Consider the following 18,198-nt stretch of genomic DNA (forward strand, 5'->3'; position numbering starts at 1 on the left):
GCTCCCGTTTCAACTGACGGAAAGCCCCAAATAACAAGTTGTTATGAGGGCCCTGCCCCTCTTTGGCTCTGGGAAAGTTCTGTAATCCCTCTGATCCTCAGTTTACTCATCTGTAAAATGGGGTGTGACGGTTGACACACTTGCCAGGAGGGCTCAGTTCTGGGGATAATGGTAGCACCACAAAGCAGGGGGGCAGATCACTAGAGCCACTGCTAATTGCCATGATTCAAACAAATAGCCAGGGACAGACAGCCATGCCTGGCAACCGTGGGGGCCCACACGCCAGACACCGACGCTTCCCTTCACTTTCCCCTTTGTGAGCCAAAGATCTATTATCCCCCAGAGTCAATGAGCTTCCCTTATAAACTGGTGTTTGGAAAGTACAGAGACAAAAGAAGATGAATGAATGTTCTTGCCCAAGCATGTGCCCGGACACTCGGCACAGACCCGTGGGGTAGCTCTCCTTTCAGTCCTAGGGAACCATGTCGTGGGGACTGTCCCTGTGGTACGACACACACATTTAGGCCCAGCTTTAGGCATGCAGAGGGTGCCTGGGCTCTGACCCTCCCCCTCCCCGAGTCCCAGGCTCCTCACGAAGAAAGGCAGTGACAGTTTTCATCTTAGAGCACCTGCCAATCATGTCCTCATTCCACCCTGTGTCTATGTAAGAGCATCCCAAATGAGACCAAAGAAAGGGCAAGGAAGTGAAGGCCCAGTCCCTCCCAGGACTCCTACAGCTAAAAAAGACAAATGGCTACTGGCTTTAGCTGCAGACAGGCCACTAGCCTTGGAATCCATTGCCACACAGGCATAGGGAAATAGCATCTTTTTAAAATCAACCACTTCCCTTCCTTGATTCCAGGTTACACACATCATGAATCGGGTCATTTTTGGAGTGTGTCTGATGACTCCAGGAACAGGCCAAGCCAACCCTGCTGCAGAGGGACAGTCGCCTGGGACCAACACTGCTATTTCTCTGCATGGGCTCACCTCCGAGTCCCATTATCCTGCAAAATGGCTTTGCCCGGCAGAGAATTGGGTGCTCTTGTAAACCTCCATATTGCAGGCGCTCTACAGGTGAGCAGCCCATGTCAGCTGTGGCCTTCTCAGGGAGCCTTGTGTGTGCATGCCTGCTTCTGGATATTTTGTGTGTGCCTGTGTACTTGCCCTACATGGTCCTGCATGTTTACATGTGTATCTAAAGTATCTTTGCACATGGATCACATCTATATTATGTGTGCACACCTTTGTGTGTGTTTCCGTGGTGTATGTGGGTAGGTTTCGATTTTCCCATGAGGATACGGAGAATTCCTCAATGTGCACTTGGCTGTGTGTGTGTACACGCACACGCGTGTGCACATGTATACATGCACACACCGACATTCCTAGATGCAAAAGGGAAGAAACCTCCTGTCTTGCTAAGCCTGGAAGGGTTCTAAGAGACCACATAATGAAGCCTTCATTCTGCCAACTGAGCCTTCTGACCTTGGCAAGCCCCCCCCCCGCCCCCGGGCTCCCACAGGAAAGGTGGCTTACAGGCTTTTGGGGTCCCACTTACTCGAGGGAGTGGTTCCAGAATACACAGACAGGTTTGCTTCGTTCCTCCGTCTCCAACAGGGAGAACTCCACCAGGACAGGCCTCTGCAGAGAGCTGGGGAGTGGGGTCCCCTCACTGTACACCATAGCACTCACCACAGGGGTGTTGATGACAGGCCGGTTAGGCAGTCTGGCAGAGAGGAAAGATCATGGAATAAACACAATCAATTCACGGTCCACGAGAGCCTGAGTCCAGACACTATGAAGACACAGTCGAAGGAGCAACTGAGACACAGGCCACAGACACCGATCACCGAACTGCCCTTGGGGGTGGGGGTGGGGGCGGGGTCTGGGCTGCGATGCTGGTATTCAGTGCAGGGAGAGTTACCACCTTCAGGGGAAGGGGGCTTTGGAAACTTTATGGAGCAAGTGTGTCTGCAAGGATGTCAGAGCCATTACACAGCACTGACACTGGGAACAGAGACGTGGCCACATACAGAACTTGATTAAGTGAGCAGAGCCTGGAACCTGGCCATCCATCTCTATGCTTCGAAAGACAAGGGTGGGCAACAGAAAGCCCCAGAGTCTACAGTAGCGAGAGGTATGGCCTATGACAGCCTTCTGTTCAGGAGCAATAGCGACTGTTCAGCATACTGGCTAGATGGTCCTTGGGGTTGGGCCAGCAGAGCACAGATACCCCTACAGGTTATCATCCATGACAGCCCCTGGATGTGGCGGTGCTAACAAGGGGAACACGTGGCATAAATGGGAGCGTGAACCAAGGCAAAGGGCATAACCGTCCCAGGGCACAGCACCATGGCTGACCCAGAACCTCCTATTGGCAGTCACTGCAGGCCAGAATCACGGCATAATGTTACTGTGGGTCATCAGGACTTTGATTTGTGGAGGCCTCGTGGTGCTGAGGGAATGGGTCCCCTCAAGGTCCTTGCACCCAGGACTCACCGGAGGCTGCGATGGTCGGGGTCATAGTGTTCAGGCAGCAGCTGACCCAGGGTCCGGTAAATGACGACCAGGGCCACGGCAAACTGGCCAGGCTCATCGGGGTGTCTCCTCCGTCTGCTGGATGAGGTTTCCCTCTCAGCCCTGGGTTCTGGTTGTGCCATGAGTGGGGTAGTCCTCCGGTTGGTCAGCCTCACCACGGGGCCTTCTACAATTTCAGAACAGTGTGAGAGGACTCAGAACAGGCGCCCGTGCCACCAAACGGCTTCTACACTCTTAAAAGTTGGCAGATGGAACTCAACATGGGGCCTCCTCAGAAGCCACACATCAGTAGCCCACAGCCGAGTCAGCTCAAAGGTGTCATGTGACAGACAGGTGGTGGGAATCTTCTTGCCACCCCCACCCCACCCCTGATCCTTTCTGGAGCCACTCAGAGCACTGCTGGGAGCTGACAGCGGGGAGAGGGGCCTTCTGTACACATGGGCTCTGTGCCCTGTGCTTTCTTACTTCGTGCTAAACGGGGACCTGTTTTCAAGTGTACATGAGAGAGGCCATGTGTACACCCCACACATAATTAAATATTTGGGGTACCCAAGCCTACAGTGTCTTGCCGCTCACTGAAGCAGCCATGATGCTGGAGACCCTGGTGTGGGTCTGACTGTCCTGGCTCCTGGGCTTCGTGGGGGAGAGGACAGGGAGAGAGATGTGGCCATGTTCCCTGGATCAAGATGTGGTAGGGATGGGACTCCTTCCTGCCTGAGTGAGGCTCTGAACAGCCGGCCTATCAGACCATATGCTGCCTGACGACCAGAGAGCGTGGTCCTGTGCTGGCCAACCCTGGTGTCCGAGCAGTTTGTAGACTTAGTGTAATGAATGCAATGCCACCCGCAGGGCTATGGGGCATTGGGGAGTGGACAGTATGGGATTCCTCCCACGAGAATGTTCCATGGCAAACAGGGTTTCCCTGAGCCATGTCTCAGAAGCAGATAGGTGACGGTGTCATAGAGACAGAGTCCTCTTCTAGATAGCAGTGCTCAGGGACAGACACATGTATACACATGTGAGAATAGTGTAGCTGCGCACAGTGTAGGCAATATACATAGGTGTATGTGCGTACACAGAATATTTACATACATATAAGCACACATGGAATATATGTATACACAGGACATAAACATACATGCATATGGAATAAATACACATATATAATCTATACATGCACACCTAAAACATGCACACCTAAAATATAAGCATGTATACATCCACACCAGGAATATAAACATGTATATGCACACCTGGAATATGCAAGTGTGTGTGTGTGTGGATGTGTGTGTGTGTGTATATATACACACACATCCACACACACACATATATATATATATATATAATTGTACATATATACATACACACTAAATATACACACATATATGTACACTAATATATGCACATATACTCACATACTGAATATACACAAATGCATATTAACATATACACAAAAACATCTGAATATACACATGTATGAACACTAATATATGTAGACACACATAAACTGAACATATACATATATGCACATATACATATTGAATATATATGCAACATATACATCTATACACACAGAACACCACACAAATGCACCTCAGGAACATACACACCCATGTATACATTGAATACATGCATACTTGCATGCAGGGAACAATCCTAGCTAATGCTCTTCAGCTCACACACGACCACAATCACTTCCGTGGTCAGTACACATGTACATGGAAGCTGCAACTGAATGGCTTGGAAGATGGGGCCTGGACCAAGGTTGGTCCTACATCCACGAGAACCTCTCACAGTGTTTAATAAAGACACCTGAACATTGCTCAAGCCTGCTTGGTTCATGGTTCACTCAGGGCACACTTGGGACTCTTTTGAGGGTCACTCCCTCCTGAAAGGATGGGGACCCCCAAGGCAACAAGAGACGTGGAGGTAGCTTCACCTTTTTTCTCTGGTGGCTTGAAGGTGTCAGCTGGGAAGGACACGGAGGACTCCAGCTCCCTTGGGAACTCTTCCTGAATGTCCTCAAACCTTGGCACCTGGGCACCGGTGAAGTTCAGCTTGTCGAAGATGTCAACTGCAAGAACTGGGGACAACCCCTTGACTTAGCCCCAATGTTAGAGCTTTCCTGAACCCACAGTTGTGAAATAATGGTTGTTTCAACAGCAACCATTGTCTCCGGGAGGGAGCCTACTGAGAGCCGCACAGGATGACGACACGGGGCAGAGTTTGGCAATCTGGCTCTTTATGGTGGCATTTGGCACTGCCTTGCATGGCTCTGATGGGGTGGACTATGCAGGTCAAAGCTGGTCACAACAAGAGGGGTATTGCGTCAACCTGGCCCTGTTCCACAGGCCATGTCATCCCCCTGCGGCCTCTCCAGGTGGGGAAACAGCCACAGCTGACGCTAAGCAAGCTTGGCCGCACAGGCTTATACGTTCAGCAACACCGGCTTCCATTTTCTGTTGGCTCTCTGCCTCGTAGAAGCACCTAAAGGCCCCCAATGGAACACCCAGTCAGGCTGTCCCTTAGCTGGTGCTGGCCACCACTACCCTGACAAAGAGGTAGAGTCACACCTTTATATGCCAGGGGCCTCCTCAAATCATCCTGCTAGCAGCCAAGCATAGTGGTGCACACTTTTAATCCCAGCACTCAGGAGAAAGAGGCAGATGGACTTCTATGAGTTAGAGGAACCCTGTCTAGAATGGAGATTCCCAGGGACTTGGGGCCTTCTTGTCAGCTTTGTCCAAACAGGCTGGAGACTGTATTTTGCTCAAATGGGGCTTTCTCTGCCTTGAGGGAATCAGGAATCCTAAACTCCCAATCCCAGAGCAGTGTGCACTAGTGTTTCAGGTAATATGGGCCACGGGGTCCTGACAGCACTGATTGCGTAGGGACTGTCTCAGGGTGGGAACACTTGTACCTCCGTCCCCATGTGTCCCTCCTGCATATACTTTTATCCATGGTGAATGGGAGAGGGGACATATTGACCCCAAGCAGGGTGCACTGTGGGCAATCCCAAACCTGGGTGTCTAAAAAGGCCATCTGGACTCCACAAAGATCCCAGGTGGCACCTCCATGGGAATGACGTCAGCGACTGTGACATCAGATGGTAGATGCCTTTCGAATTGGGCGACTTCTCCCATTTTATAGACAAGAAGCCTGAGGCTAGAGAGCTGCTGGCTCACTCTGGGCAGAGGTTGTGCCACACCCAAGTCACTGTTAGGGGGTCTCAGCATCTGGACGGCAGGCCCAAAGTCCCTGAGGCTCTGCTGTCAGGTGCCCGGCCCTCCCACCCAGGTCAGTCCATACTCATGTTGGCGGTGACGATGACGAAGGGTCTCAGATAGGTCCTCTTCACATTCCGTGCCACGTTGCTGAAGTACGCCTCGAAACGCCTTAGCAGCTGCGCTGCACCAGCCTCGCTTCGCTGGATCTGTTCCCACGCTGCCTCTGTAGCTGGGGCCAGGAGGGCGCTGCCCGTGTGGACGACATCCTGGACAGACAGACAGACAGACAGACAGAGAGACGGTAATCAGTCAGACTCTACCAGGAGGATGCCCTGCCAAGAGCCAGGCCAGGGAGAACTGGAGTGGGAGGTTGGGGTGGGGCTTTGCAGGCAGGGGGCATCAGTAGGAGGCTGAAGAGTCTATCACTAGGTTCTGCCACTCTCAAACCCTTGGGCAAACGGGACATAAGGTCCACGTGCCTCAGTTTCCTTATCTGTCAAGTGCAAGGCTAAAATACACACCACTCGGAACACAGGGCCTACTGAGAGGTCCTTAACTGTAGCACTGCTGACAGGGAGGCCGTCCGTGGCCTGCCCTTGCCTGGCCACACAACACTAAGAAAAGAATGGCTCACACCCGAAGTGAAGGGACGCCTTGAGGGGAACACCATACCACATGTGACCAGCTGAGCCCAGCTCCTGACCCCGCAGTTCCCGCTTTGCTCTCGCTTCAGGAAGGGTCACTGTCCTCTCACCTCATGGAAATTAGCCTCCCGGGTGGCTGCCAGGTCAAAGCCCTGCTGGTGGCTCTCGTGCTGTAAGATGCGGGCCAGCAGCTGGTAGGCCGTGCGCACATCATTGCCAAAGAGGGTGCTGTTCCCCTGCGTGGCATTCCTCAGTGCCTTTGCCAGCCGCAGGGACCGGTTTCCGTCCATTCTTGTCTCGTTGCGGTTCAGCTTCTCGTTCTGGAACAACGTGGGAAGGGCAACGCTGGCAAATGGATTTCACTTGTTTCGGGCCCTTGACACCGTCCAGAAATTCTCTACTTCTTAGTATTCTCCATAGTACTTCAAAGATCCCTAAACCCTGCTGGGTGTGGTGGCACACAACTTTAATCCCAGCATTTGGGAGGCAGAGGCAAGTGGATCCTCTGGGAGTTCGCGGCCAGCCTGGTCTACAGAGTGAGTTCTGGGACAGCCAGGGCTACACAGAGAAACCCTGTCTTGGGGGGCGGGAGAGACAAAAAGATCCTCAAACCCAGAAAGATCCTGAATTGGCAACAGTAACAAGGAAAGGGCGGGTCTGCCTCCTGAGAGGAGGAAGTAAGATCTGAGTTTGGAGACAGCGAGGCCTGGGTCTGCAGAACCAGACTCGGAGGGGACAGAAGAGCCAGTTACTTGAGTCAGGGAAGAGGGCCTGGTCCCTGGCCTCTGAAGCCCTCATGTTGCTCCTTCCCTACCTGGCCTCAGATTCATGGCCTCTGGGGAGACCTACCTTATCCAAATACAGCCCCGCCCCCATCACATCTCCCGGAGCCGCCTCCCTGAGGCTGGGACCTACCATGGCCTTGAGGTCCACAAAGGAGCCCGAGGTGCAGTTGAAGAGCTCTGGGGGAAGCCAGCCCTTCTCCCCGCTGCAGTGCCGGACTGCGTTACCTTGGGAACAGAAGCATACTCTGACTGTGGGTTACTCCTAGTAGGGCCTCAAACCTATGCACGTACTTGGCCAACCCTTGCACTGAGCACGGAGGAGGATGGGGGGCGCTAAGCCAGTCAAGTTCACAGCCACGGGACACGTACTCTTATCCTCCGTGCTGTGCTAAAACCAAGCTGCCCAGACAGTCAAAGCAGGCCCTCTGGGTTCCCAGCAATACAAACAACGGTATGGGCGAGTCTGTGAGCCCATGCTGAAGATCCCCACACAGGTCTTACTGGAGACAGCACAGACTCTACTCCCTGCCATTTTACAGAGAATAAATAATATAACAATAGGTGACTTAGTGACTTGTCAAGGCCCTAGGCGGGGAGTGGCAAAGCCCCAGTACCCAGGTGGATAGAGATGAGGAGTCACAGGGCATTTTCATCTGTTATGCTCTGCCTCTTGCTACGGAGGGAAAAGCATATCGTTTCTCCCAATACACTCCTTAATGACATATTCTAAAATTAAACTGAATGAGTATGGGTGTTTTGTTGGCATGTATATCTGTGCATAACCAACACATGCGTGCCTGGTGCTCAGGGAGGCCAGAAGAGAGCTTCAAATCCCCTGGAACAGGAGTTGCAGATGGTTGTGAGCCACCGCATGAATTCTGGGAATTGAACCCTGGTCCTCTAAGAGAAGCCAGTGCTCTCAACCATGGAGCTACCTCTTTAGCCTGTGATACTGTTTCAACAATGATATTTAAACACTCTGATATCTAGGCCACCTGCCCAGAAAATGTCTGCTTTCCTAATCCCAAGGACAATTCAGGCACAGGACTTACCCACGGATCCTTTGGGGCATGGCACCGCTGCTGGCTGCCCAAATTTCGTCTGTGGCCACCAGATGCCAGCCTCAAATGCTCTAGGACACCCATTGTAGATCACTGAGGACAGAGGAGGAAGTCACTCAGCTTAGCTGTACACACGTCCTACATTCCACCCACAAAAGGCTCCCGACAAGAGTGACCCTCCCAACACTTTCCAGTCACCATGCACAGAACAGGCTCTGGCCCAGGGCCTCACGCAGAGCAGCTTTCCAGAAGGCCAAGAGAACTCAGCATAAAGGTTACCAGGACTGTCCAAGCCCCAGGGATATGCAGGAACATATGTGCACATCCTTAAGCATACATGTAAAATATGTCACGTCTCTGTTCTGCAGTGTGACCAGAAAGGGGTCAAGGGACAACCAATAATAGACCTTCACAGCCGAGCGAGGTGACCTCAGCGAAAGGATTATCACAGCGGTTGCACTGACGGCCAATGACACCAGGTTTGCAGGCACACTGGCCGGTGTCCATGTCGCAGGCACGGCTGTGGGAGCCGTGGGGGAAGCAGTCACAGGGAAGACAAGCATCCTGGGCTGGGGGCTTGTAGTAATTCTCCTGCAAAAGTCACAGGTGGGGCCAGTGAAAGTTCCTGCGGGGGGGGGCACTCCCCACAACAGCAGCTAAGCACACGGGAGCATATTTAGAGGCTGTGAGACCAGGTGTCACCATGCTGCATACACATTGGTGTCTGGGCACCAAGACAGGGTATAGCTTCTGTCTATGTGTACATGAGGGATGCTGGGAATCACATCTAAGGCCTGGGCTCTGCCCTGTGAGCCATATCCCTTGCCCTCCAGACTTGAAAAGCTTTGCCATCACTGGGTGCCAACTTGTTTGCAAAAGGCCAGGACAGCAGCTGACTTGGAAAACCAAGGCTGATGATGTCAGAGATGTGGTGACCTGCACAGAAATGGCTTGCTCTGGTGTTCATTAGATGTGGGGCTGGAGGAAGACCACAGTGGCTTCCAGATCCCATGGTGGGGCAGCCTGAGTCATGTTAGATATAAAAAGCCCTGTGGGTGTTCACAGAACACAAGTGAGAAGCCCTGCATTTGTTTATTTGTTCTGGTTTCTCTGTGTAGCCCTGGCTGTCTTAAACTTCCTCTGTAGACCAGGCTGGCCTCGAACTCAGAGATCTGCTACCTTCCTCTGCCACCCGAGAGCTGGGATTAAAGGCATGCACCACCACCTGGCACGATCCAACATCTATATGAATGCATTTATGGGTGTGTGTGTAAATGTGTGACTGTGTACAGGTAGGAATACACACAGATGTGTGTGCTTAGGTAAGGGGGTGCATGTGAATACAGGTGTATGTGTGTATGAAAGTGTATGATACCCTTACAGGTGCATCTGTCCATGTATGTAGACTCATGTCTGTATGTAGGACTGGGCATGCATGGCCAGCTTGCCAGGCTCAAGCCTGGGGTGGGTGGGGACAGGCTGGTGGCACCTCACCTTGCACTGGCATTGGCCATTGGTCTTGTTGCAGTCAGGATCAAAGCCTTGGCTGACAGCACAGTGACAGGGCCCACACACTGGGTTCCCCCACCAGCCTTTGGGGCACGGAAGGTCGACTCTGATGGGAAAACAAGGTGACAGATGAAGCGCACTTACAAGTTTTGTGCCCTCATTGCTACTATCTTCAGGTGCCACAAACCCAGCCAGGGTTTGTCTATGTACAAAAATACTGTTAAAAATCATGTTTTCCTCTAGCTTGAAAACACACATGAAAAGACCACCGATGGCCTCAGGTTACACAGACAGAAGGGACAGGGAGGAAATGGCATCTGTGTGTATTTCTCTGTAGAAGAAGAGTCAGGAGAGATGGGGACAAAGGCCGAGAGGGCCACAAGGCAGAGCCATGGGGTCCCTTACTTGTTCTCACAGTACTGCCCATAGTGGCCGGGCCCGCACTCGCAGGAGTAGCCTCGAGGGGTGTTGGGGGAGCGCACACAGGCTGCCACGTGCTTGCAGGGGTTCAGGAGACACGCATCCACACACTTTTTCCCAAAGTACCCTGTGGACACAGGACCGGGATTACCTCCACATTAATGTTTCTCCTGCATCCCACGCTTCCTGAAGCCAACAGACAGACAGTTCCCGCCACTCAGCAGAAGGGAGCGGGCAGTAGTAGCCTTGCCTCCAATCATAGGAGACAGACTGAGGAAAACATGGGGCACAACCTGGCCAGGCCAGGGGAGGGTTAGATGGAGGGCTGTGGGTCGTGGTCACTCCAGAGACGTGGAAAGTGGGAGCTATCAGTGTATTCACGATTCTCCTCACATTCTCAGTTCTCCCTAAGCCACCAAAGGTGACCAGTGACGGTGAGTGTTTCCAGTAGAAAGCTCCTCGGTTTTCTGAGGGGAGTAAGGAGGCTGAAAGAAGGTCGACCTCTGTAGCCCAGGCTAGCTCAGAACTTACTGTGTAACCCAAGTTGGCCTCAGACATGCAGCAATTTTCCCACCATGGCCTCCCAAGTGCTAGTTAGGCATGATGGGTATTTTATAGGGACACCATGCATAGCAGACTTCTTATAAAACAGGCCAGGGTCCCTACAGTCTCACTGATTTGACCAGCGTAGCTGACACCCAAAATCAGTCTCCCCAGATGCTCCATAGCCACCAAGGCCTCCTTTATGACGGTGTCCGAAATGAAGGCCCCCACCTCTGTCACAGATGCAGGAGTAGCTGTCCCACGTGTCACGGCAGTGGCTATGGAGAGGGCAGGGGCTTGAGGCACACAGGTCCTCCACATCACAGCCGTCCTTCACCCTGACCTTGAGGGCATCATTCATGTTCAGGGTAGCAATGTTGGTGGATGTCTCTCCCATCCTCACGCCCTGCATGTAAACAGTGGGGGCAGCCAGACTCAGTCCCAGAGACCAAGACCACCCACTCCGCAGAGGGTTAAGGGAAGTTAAGAGAGCCCCAAATTCTCTCCCAATCAGAGCGGCTCTTATCCCCACAGCTTGGAGGCTAGAAACATGGACAACATTGGGTCATGCAGCATGGCTAGCGGTGAAGGAACATGTGGTTTGTGCCCGCCGCAGGGGGCTGTGTGTGGGACCATGGATTAGCCACTCCTTCAGCTGTGCTACACCTGTGCGGACATGACACTAGATTGGGTAGCTATGGTAGAAGCAAGAGGCTGAAGGGTTGGGATGTGCAGAGGGGTGGATGGGAGTGGGGTTGGATCCTTGTCATGGGGGCGGGGGGGCTGTGAGGGAAGGTGAGTGTGAGCAGTACACATGAGTTAAGAGTCTGGGGTGCCTACAAGATGGACCATTACATTGTTAAAGACTAACTAAAAAGCCATACCGACTATAGTGACAGAGGCCTGAGCCAGCTAGTAATGATGTCGTCCCATGCCCGCCATACCTGCATACAGCCTCGGAAACCATGACGGACAGTGACCTTGTCCTCTGTCACACCTCCGATGACAATAGTCCGCATCTTCAACCCAGGAAGCTGGTTCCCAATCTGCACTGTGCTCTACATGGAGAGAGTGGGGGATGGGTGGGGGGGTTCTCTGGGCACACCTTCCCAATGGGAGAAATCTGTGCTCTACATGGAGAGAGTGGGGGGTAGGTGGGTGGGTGGGTTCTCTGGGCACACCTTCCCAATGGGAGAAATCTGTGCTCTACATGGAGAGAACGGGGGTGGGGTGTCTCTGGGCACAAACACCAATGGGAGAAATGTGCTGAAAATTTAAAGCAGAGGGACTCGCACCTAGAGCCTCCTCCCTAGAGCCACCCAAAGGAAGGCTGACCTTCACATGTGGCCGATGGAAAGTGGGTTGACTGTATGTGGCACAGTAGGCACGGAATCCAGGGGGTCAGTGGGGAAGGCATGGGTAACCCTCGTGCCCAGTACTCGTCATAGAACCAAGGGCCGTGCTGAGAGAAGGGGCTGGGAGTGAAGACCATGCATCCCCCATGATGGGAATCTGGGTCCCAGCTGGCTCCCAGCCCCAGCAAGGGGCCTCTAAACTCAACAGCTTTGCACTCTCAGAATGTAGTATACGTCAGACTGAGACTCATGAGACTGCAATTCCTCAGTATGTGGGCATCTTCTGGCACGTGCCATGCTCTCTGGCTGGGAACTGCAGAAACCAGTCTGGTTCAGTGAACATTCTTGAGAGTACGGTCTAGGGACAGCCGCCCCCTGGGACTGAGGTGTGTCCATGTCATCCAGCCCCTCTGGGTCTTATCCAGCTTTATTCACGACACCCATTTCTGGGGAAAGTGCACTGGTACCTATGCCTGGGGCCCCGGGGCTGAGCAGTGAGATGCTACCGAAAGCAATTTCACCGAGGGAAAAGCCCTACAAAGGGATCCACAGCACCATGACGGGAGACCCAGGTAGGCAGAGCCCAACTCTAGACTACAGAAGTCTCCCCATCCTCATACACGGAATGGGAACTCCAAACCCAGTTATGTTGACCAAGCCCACAAGGTCCCTGCAGGTCCTGGCATAGTCCCCATGGGTTGAGGAAGGGACTATTCCAAGGAGGGTACAGGCACATGCTCACCTGGTCCATCCCATAGTCCAAGGTCATGACTGCCAGGTATTTGATGTCCTTGCCCTCCTTGGCACTCCTCAGCTCTATGAGTAGGTGATGCCATCCCCCATCACTTATCCGGGACTTGGACAGCTGCATGGATGCCACGTCAGAGGGGCTGTGGGAGACCTCAAAGCGGATGTAGCTGTTGAGAATCTGTAGGGTAGAGAGAGCAGCACCGACTGACTGGTGTAATAACGGGACGGTACAGTACAGTGCTACGGTTACGGTGACATGTAAAACAGCCTGAGGACAATTACAAAGCCATGCAGACAGACTTAGGATGTGGTAACCAGAGTGGAAAAAAAAAAATGGATTTTAAAATGAAGAGCCAGGCATGGTGGTGCACATTTGTACTCCCAGAATTTGGGGGGAGGGGGTGGTGGCAGCAAGGATGAGCCTGAGTTTTGGGTCAGCTTATTATAAATAGCAAGTTTAGGGCCAGCCTGGGCTACCACAGTGAGACAATCCCAAAAGAGGAAGGAAAAACAAAACAAAACAAAACAAAACAAAACAAAAAGAACAAAGAAAGACACGGATTTGGCTGGGGACATAGATGTGGTGGTAGATCACTTGCCTGGCAGTGTAAGACCTCAGCTTTACTCCATAGCAAAATACACACACACACACACACACACACACACACACACAATTGGGAATTAAATACAATTTCAGTTTGTCAAGATCTAATCTTGTTTAAGGACATACATGTAAATCCAGAGTATTGCACCTAGCCCATAACAGCATTTTAAATGAATGCAGTTAAGACCAGGTACTATGGTGCATGCTTTTAGTCCCAGCACTTGGGGCAGGGGCAGAGCAAGGGCTGGGGCAGGGGCAGGGGCAGGGGCAGGGGCAGATCTTCATGAGTTTGAGGCCATCCTGGTCTAAACAGTGAATTCCAGGCAAGCCAAGATAAAACAAAACAAAAAAATCAAACAAGCAAAAATCAAACCAAAACAGAACTGAAAACAAGAAAAAAATAAAGAAAGAAAGAAGGAAGGAAGGAGAGAAATGAATGCATCCAGGGCTGACAAGATGGCTAAGGAGGGAAAGGCACTTGCTGCCAAGCCCGATGAGCTGTCCTCTGGGTCACACACATATAGTTAAGTGAATAGATACATAAACCTAAAAAGTTTAACTACTGCAGCTGGGACAATGCCTAGGTATTTCTTTAACTTGACAGAATATTGGGCGAGTTGGACTATCCTCCTTCTGTGAGGTGGGACGTCTGTGTGAAGCTCTAAGTGACACTGCAAGAGTTGCAGGGACAAAGGCCACGGGGAAGGAACTCTTGTTTCCCCCAGGGCTACCATCTGGTTCTGAAGACTCAAACTTCAGCAAGAGCTGAAGAGGGTCCTGCCCATGGGATAAGGACCACAATCCCAACCCCAGCAAGGCTGGATGGGCCAGCATCTTCAAGCAAGGCTGGATGGGCCAGCATCTTGTTTGGGGCTGTGTCACCATGATCAATGCCACTGTCTCAACACATGTGACTCTCCTTGCTTAACAACAGCAGAGCACACATTCTTTTCAAGTACGCACAGAATATTGACAAAGGCTGGATCCAGGCTTTAAAGCAAGTCTCAACACATTTCCCAGGGCTGAAACTCAGGGGACCCAAGTTGTGTGCCCCCCCCCCAACCATTAGAAACAATATCAAAAGTTTCAGTACAAAGTATCTCATGCTGGCTAACTCGAGGTACTCCACAGGCCTCAGGGGAAGCCATGACAGAAAGGACTAACTTTGAAACCAATGCATCTTGACTTTGGTCTGCGCTACTAGCTGATTTTGGAAGGGAATTTTCGCCATTTTACGTATTGCTTCCTTTGCCTACACAAGTTTCCTGGGCTCTTCTCTCTCACTGGCCTTGCTGGCAAACCCTCCAAAATAAGAGACCAACAAGGAAGTTGAAAATGCCGTGTGTCTGCAACAAAAGGAGAGGCTGTGAATAAACCCCAGGACAGGGACAGGAACAGCCACCCATCGTGTATTTCTACCCGATTCAAGACGGGTGTCAACAATAGTACGATTATTCTGCTTGATGATACAGCTGGGTTTAGGCTGCCTGACAGCGATTAGCCAAATTGTCTGGGCTTTAGCCTGACACGGGATGGGGACACTCAAACTGCTGCATCACAGTGCTCTCTTGGCGGTCAGGACGCCACAAGCTGAACATGTCACACGGACCCCACCCCCAATTCCTGTTAGAGCAGCCTCTGCGAACCATAACGAGGTAGTCTCTTTGGTTGCTCATGAGGTCTACAGGACCCCTTAAAGTCCTCCTTGGTGTATCCAGTCTTTTAACTCTGTGGATAAGCTGCCAAGGTTAGCCTGGTACCAGGGTTAGTAAGGGCTAACCCTGCTGAACAGAGCCCTTTTTCCTCCAGGTACACTAATGACAGCTTGTAGGCGCCCGTCATCACCTGAATGAAAACAGCCAATTTAATATGTTCCGACAGAGCAACACCCACAGAGAAATAGCATCCCCAGGCAGGGCGGTGCTTCCAAGTTGAGACCAAAGCGAGCTTCTGGGCAGCCGGGAAACTTGTGAAATTACAGCTAATGAGGAAGGAATTTGCCATGCACACCACCAACCCCCAACCTCTGGGGCTGTGACCTCAGGTAAGTGGGTAGGCACAGGCCAGAGGCTGGCTTCTGTCTGGGCTGACGGCCCCACCCTCCAGCCAGTGCAAACAAATCTATCCAAGGGCCCTGTGACCTCTGGCAGAGAGCTGGGAGAGGGGAGGGCTCTGGGCATCCCTGTCTCCTCCCACTCTCTGAGCTGAGCTCTGCTGAGGGGTTTCTCTGGCTGACCCAGGATCCCTGGGGCCTAGGTTACACAAGCCTCTAGCTTCAATTTCCTTCACGTGAAATGGGAGCTTGGGACAGACACTCCTTAGGGTCCACCTTCTCCTCTGACTATCTCTGACTCCACTCCAGCTGCCTGACTGGGATGAAAAACAAGAATCCAGGGCCCAGGAAGTGGAAGAAACAAGCTATGGGTTTTTGAGGACATGGGGATAGCAAGGGCCATGGGAGTTCCAGGAGCCACTACATTTAAAGCTTGGGACAGAAGTACTATATGTTTCACATGTCTATGTGGCCAGATTCCTCAGGGAGGAAAGAGACAGATATTCGGTAGAGGTTATGCTGAGGGGGAGGAGGGAGGAGGAGGGAGGAGGAGATAGAGGATGACCTATGGGGAAGGAAGTCTACAGGCACCAGGGCCTGTTACATGCACTCACATACATACAGACACACAGAGACGTGCATGCACTCATGCATAAACATACATCCACATGAGCACACAAACACATACATACACATATGGGCACGCATGCATTCACAGACATATACACAAATGTGTACACAAACATAAACACACAGTCACGAACACGTGCAAACGCAGACACGTGCATAAAGACATGCACAGTTATACACACAGATGCACGCGCACACATGCTCAGACAATTCACATACATAGGCAGACACGAGCACACAGAGAGACATAGGCACACATGCATGTGCTTACATAGACAATCTTTGGGAAAGCCTGGAAGAAAGAAAGACATACTTAGTTACTAGCTCCTCCAGATTTGAGACCAAATCCTTGCTAGGGCATGATCCCTCTAAATGACCATTGACAATGACCCCTCAAGGCCTCCTGCCTACCCAGAGGGTGTTAATCCAAAGAAAGCCAAAAATGGAGAATTCTGACACCACCCAGAAATTATAGGCCATGGTTTATACAAGAAAATCTGTCTGGTCAGTGCCAATGTCAGAGATACAAGGGCAGAGGAGTTGCAGGCTCAGTGGGACCTCCTGGTCAAGTACAGATTCCCAGACAGTGGGTTCATCCTGAACCTCAGAACCTCAGGGTGAGCATAGGATCAGGGCTCTCTGTACTGTACAGACAGTGGAGGGGTGGAAAGCGAGGGTAGCTCAGTGAGAGAGCCCTGGGCGATCCTCACAAAGGAGTAGCATTCCTTGCTACCCCTGGCTTCAACGACCTAGCAGAAACCATCTGCCTTGTAAGAGATAAGCGAATGTATGAATGGGGTGCATTAAAACCACTTCCAGAAGTGTCCGGGTACTCTGACCTAAGTTCCAAACAAGCCGAATGGTTAAGAGGTAAAAATAAAGAAAGCACACACGTGGCATGAAGTGATGGGGTCCTCAAGAGCCCTCGAGGCAGGGACCCGGGGTATGGCAGCACGTAGGTTTAATATGGGGGTGAGAGCTTGCCCTTCGCACTGATGGAAACTCACTCCCCAAATCTACTGCAGCCCTTTGCTCTGAAAGGCTGTGAATCAAGCCAGGGGGGGGGGAACCAGACAAATTCCAGGGGGGCAGACCAGAGCTTGTCTAGGGGGGCAGACCAGAGCTTGTCTAGGGCAAGTTACACAGAACCAGCAGCTCTTCGGTTCTGTGCTCCACTCTGTGACTGCAGTGAAGGAAAGTGGGTGCTGGAAAGGAAGTCCACAGGAGCCCATAATTATGCACGAACTCCGCACTATCCTGTCCTGAACAGCACAGTGGCACTGCACCTTGGGTCACCCATATTTCCCTGTGGGATGGGGGGAGATGAGTAGCAGGTACCCTTCCCAGGCAGTCTGGGAAACCCCCACTGTCTGGTTCTCCTTCTAGGGTACTTGTCTGCTCTGCAGGTGCCTGTGTGGTTCGCAGACACACTCACCTGGAGATGGAGCCTGGAAGACGTGCCAGCTGTGGCTTCCATCAGCACGCCATCCTCCTTCCGGGTCCGGAACATGAGCCCCAAGTACCAAGGCACAGAGATGGTGATGTCGAGGTCACTCCACGACACGACGCTCTCACCAGTGAAGCGCTGAGGGTGTGGCATAGCTGCAGATACAGACCAGGGCCTCAGGCACCTCCCGAAATTTCTTCAGCTGCCAGCCAGGTGAAGAAGGGGCCTTTCATTCTAACCCAAATGCTAGCTTCAGACTTGTACCTGTGCTCAGTACTACTCTAAGAACCCATCAACGGACTCTGCCAGTGCCCACCGTGTGGTTTCTGTACAGCTTACTGGGTAAAGAAACCCTGAGTGTTACCAGACACATCCAAAAGTGTGGCAAGGACCTCCCCCACCCCCTAAATGGATAGACGACAGTCAAGAGGTGGTACTGTGGCACTTGGGACATGGAGTAGGTTCAGCTTTGGGGAGAGTGGGTGGCACCATTCCCTAGGCAGGGGATCATGGCTTATATAAGACTGAAGACAGAACGGGGCGCTAACATGAACGCATGCATTACTCTCTGCTCTTGACTATGGTGACTGCGTGATGTCATCATTCTCTCCCAAGCTCTGCTACTGTGGCAT

General features: G+C 52.0%; 1 protein-coding gene across 6 annotated transcripts in view; it reads right to left on the bottom strand.

Moving 5' to 3' along the window:
• Positions 1-18,198, bottom strand: part of Celsr1 (cadherin EGF LAG seven-pass G-type receptor 1) — a 137,505-nt gene that overhangs the window by 20,568 nt on the left and 98,739 nt on the right. For 3 of the 6 annotated variants that reach the window (XR_003842391.1, XM_029531142.1, XM_029531141.1), the window contains exons 9-23: positions 17,555-17,721; positions 16,391-16,411; positions 12,825-13,010; positions 11,672-11,785; positions 10,959-11,133; positions 10,170-10,311; positions 9,750-9,870; positions 8,663-8,846; positions 8,247-8,348; positions 7,325-7,419; positions 6,520-6,729; positions 5,848-6,031; positions 4,478-4,621; positions 2,500-2,704; positions 1,559-1,726 (exon numbers count right to left, since the gene is read on the bottom strand). Coding sequence is in view for 5 of the 6 variants with exons in the window: in XM_029531142.1 (XP_029387002.1) it covers positions 1,559-1,726; positions 2,500-2,704; positions 4,478-4,621; positions 5,848-6,031; positions 6,520-6,729; positions 7,325-7,419; positions 8,247-8,348; positions 8,663-8,846; positions 9,750-9,870; positions 10,170-10,311; positions 10,959-11,133; positions 11,672-11,785; positions 12,825-13,010; positions 16,391-16,411; positions 17,555-17,721 (2,218 nt within the window). In the remaining variant the exon portion in view is untranslated. The remainder of the gene's footprint in view (positions 1-1,558; positions 1,727-2,499; positions 2,705-4,477; positions 4,622-5,847; positions 6,032-6,519; positions 6,730-7,324; positions 7,420-8,246; positions 8,349-8,662; positions 8,847-9,749; positions 9,871-10,169; positions 10,312-10,958; positions 11,134-11,671; positions 11,786-12,824; positions 13,011-16,390; positions 16,412-17,554; positions 17,722-18,198) is intronic. The other 3 variants (XM_021217425.2, XM_029531144.1, XM_029531143.1) reach the window with 1 other exon arrangement.

The sequence above is a fragment of the Mus pahari genome, chromosome 17 (assembly GCF_900095145.1).
Source record: "Mus pahari chromosome 17, PAHARI_EIJ_v1.1, whole genome shotgun sequence".
Taxonomy (NCBI): Eukaryota; Metazoa; Chordata; class Mammalia; order Rodentia; family Muridae; genus Mus; species Mus pahari.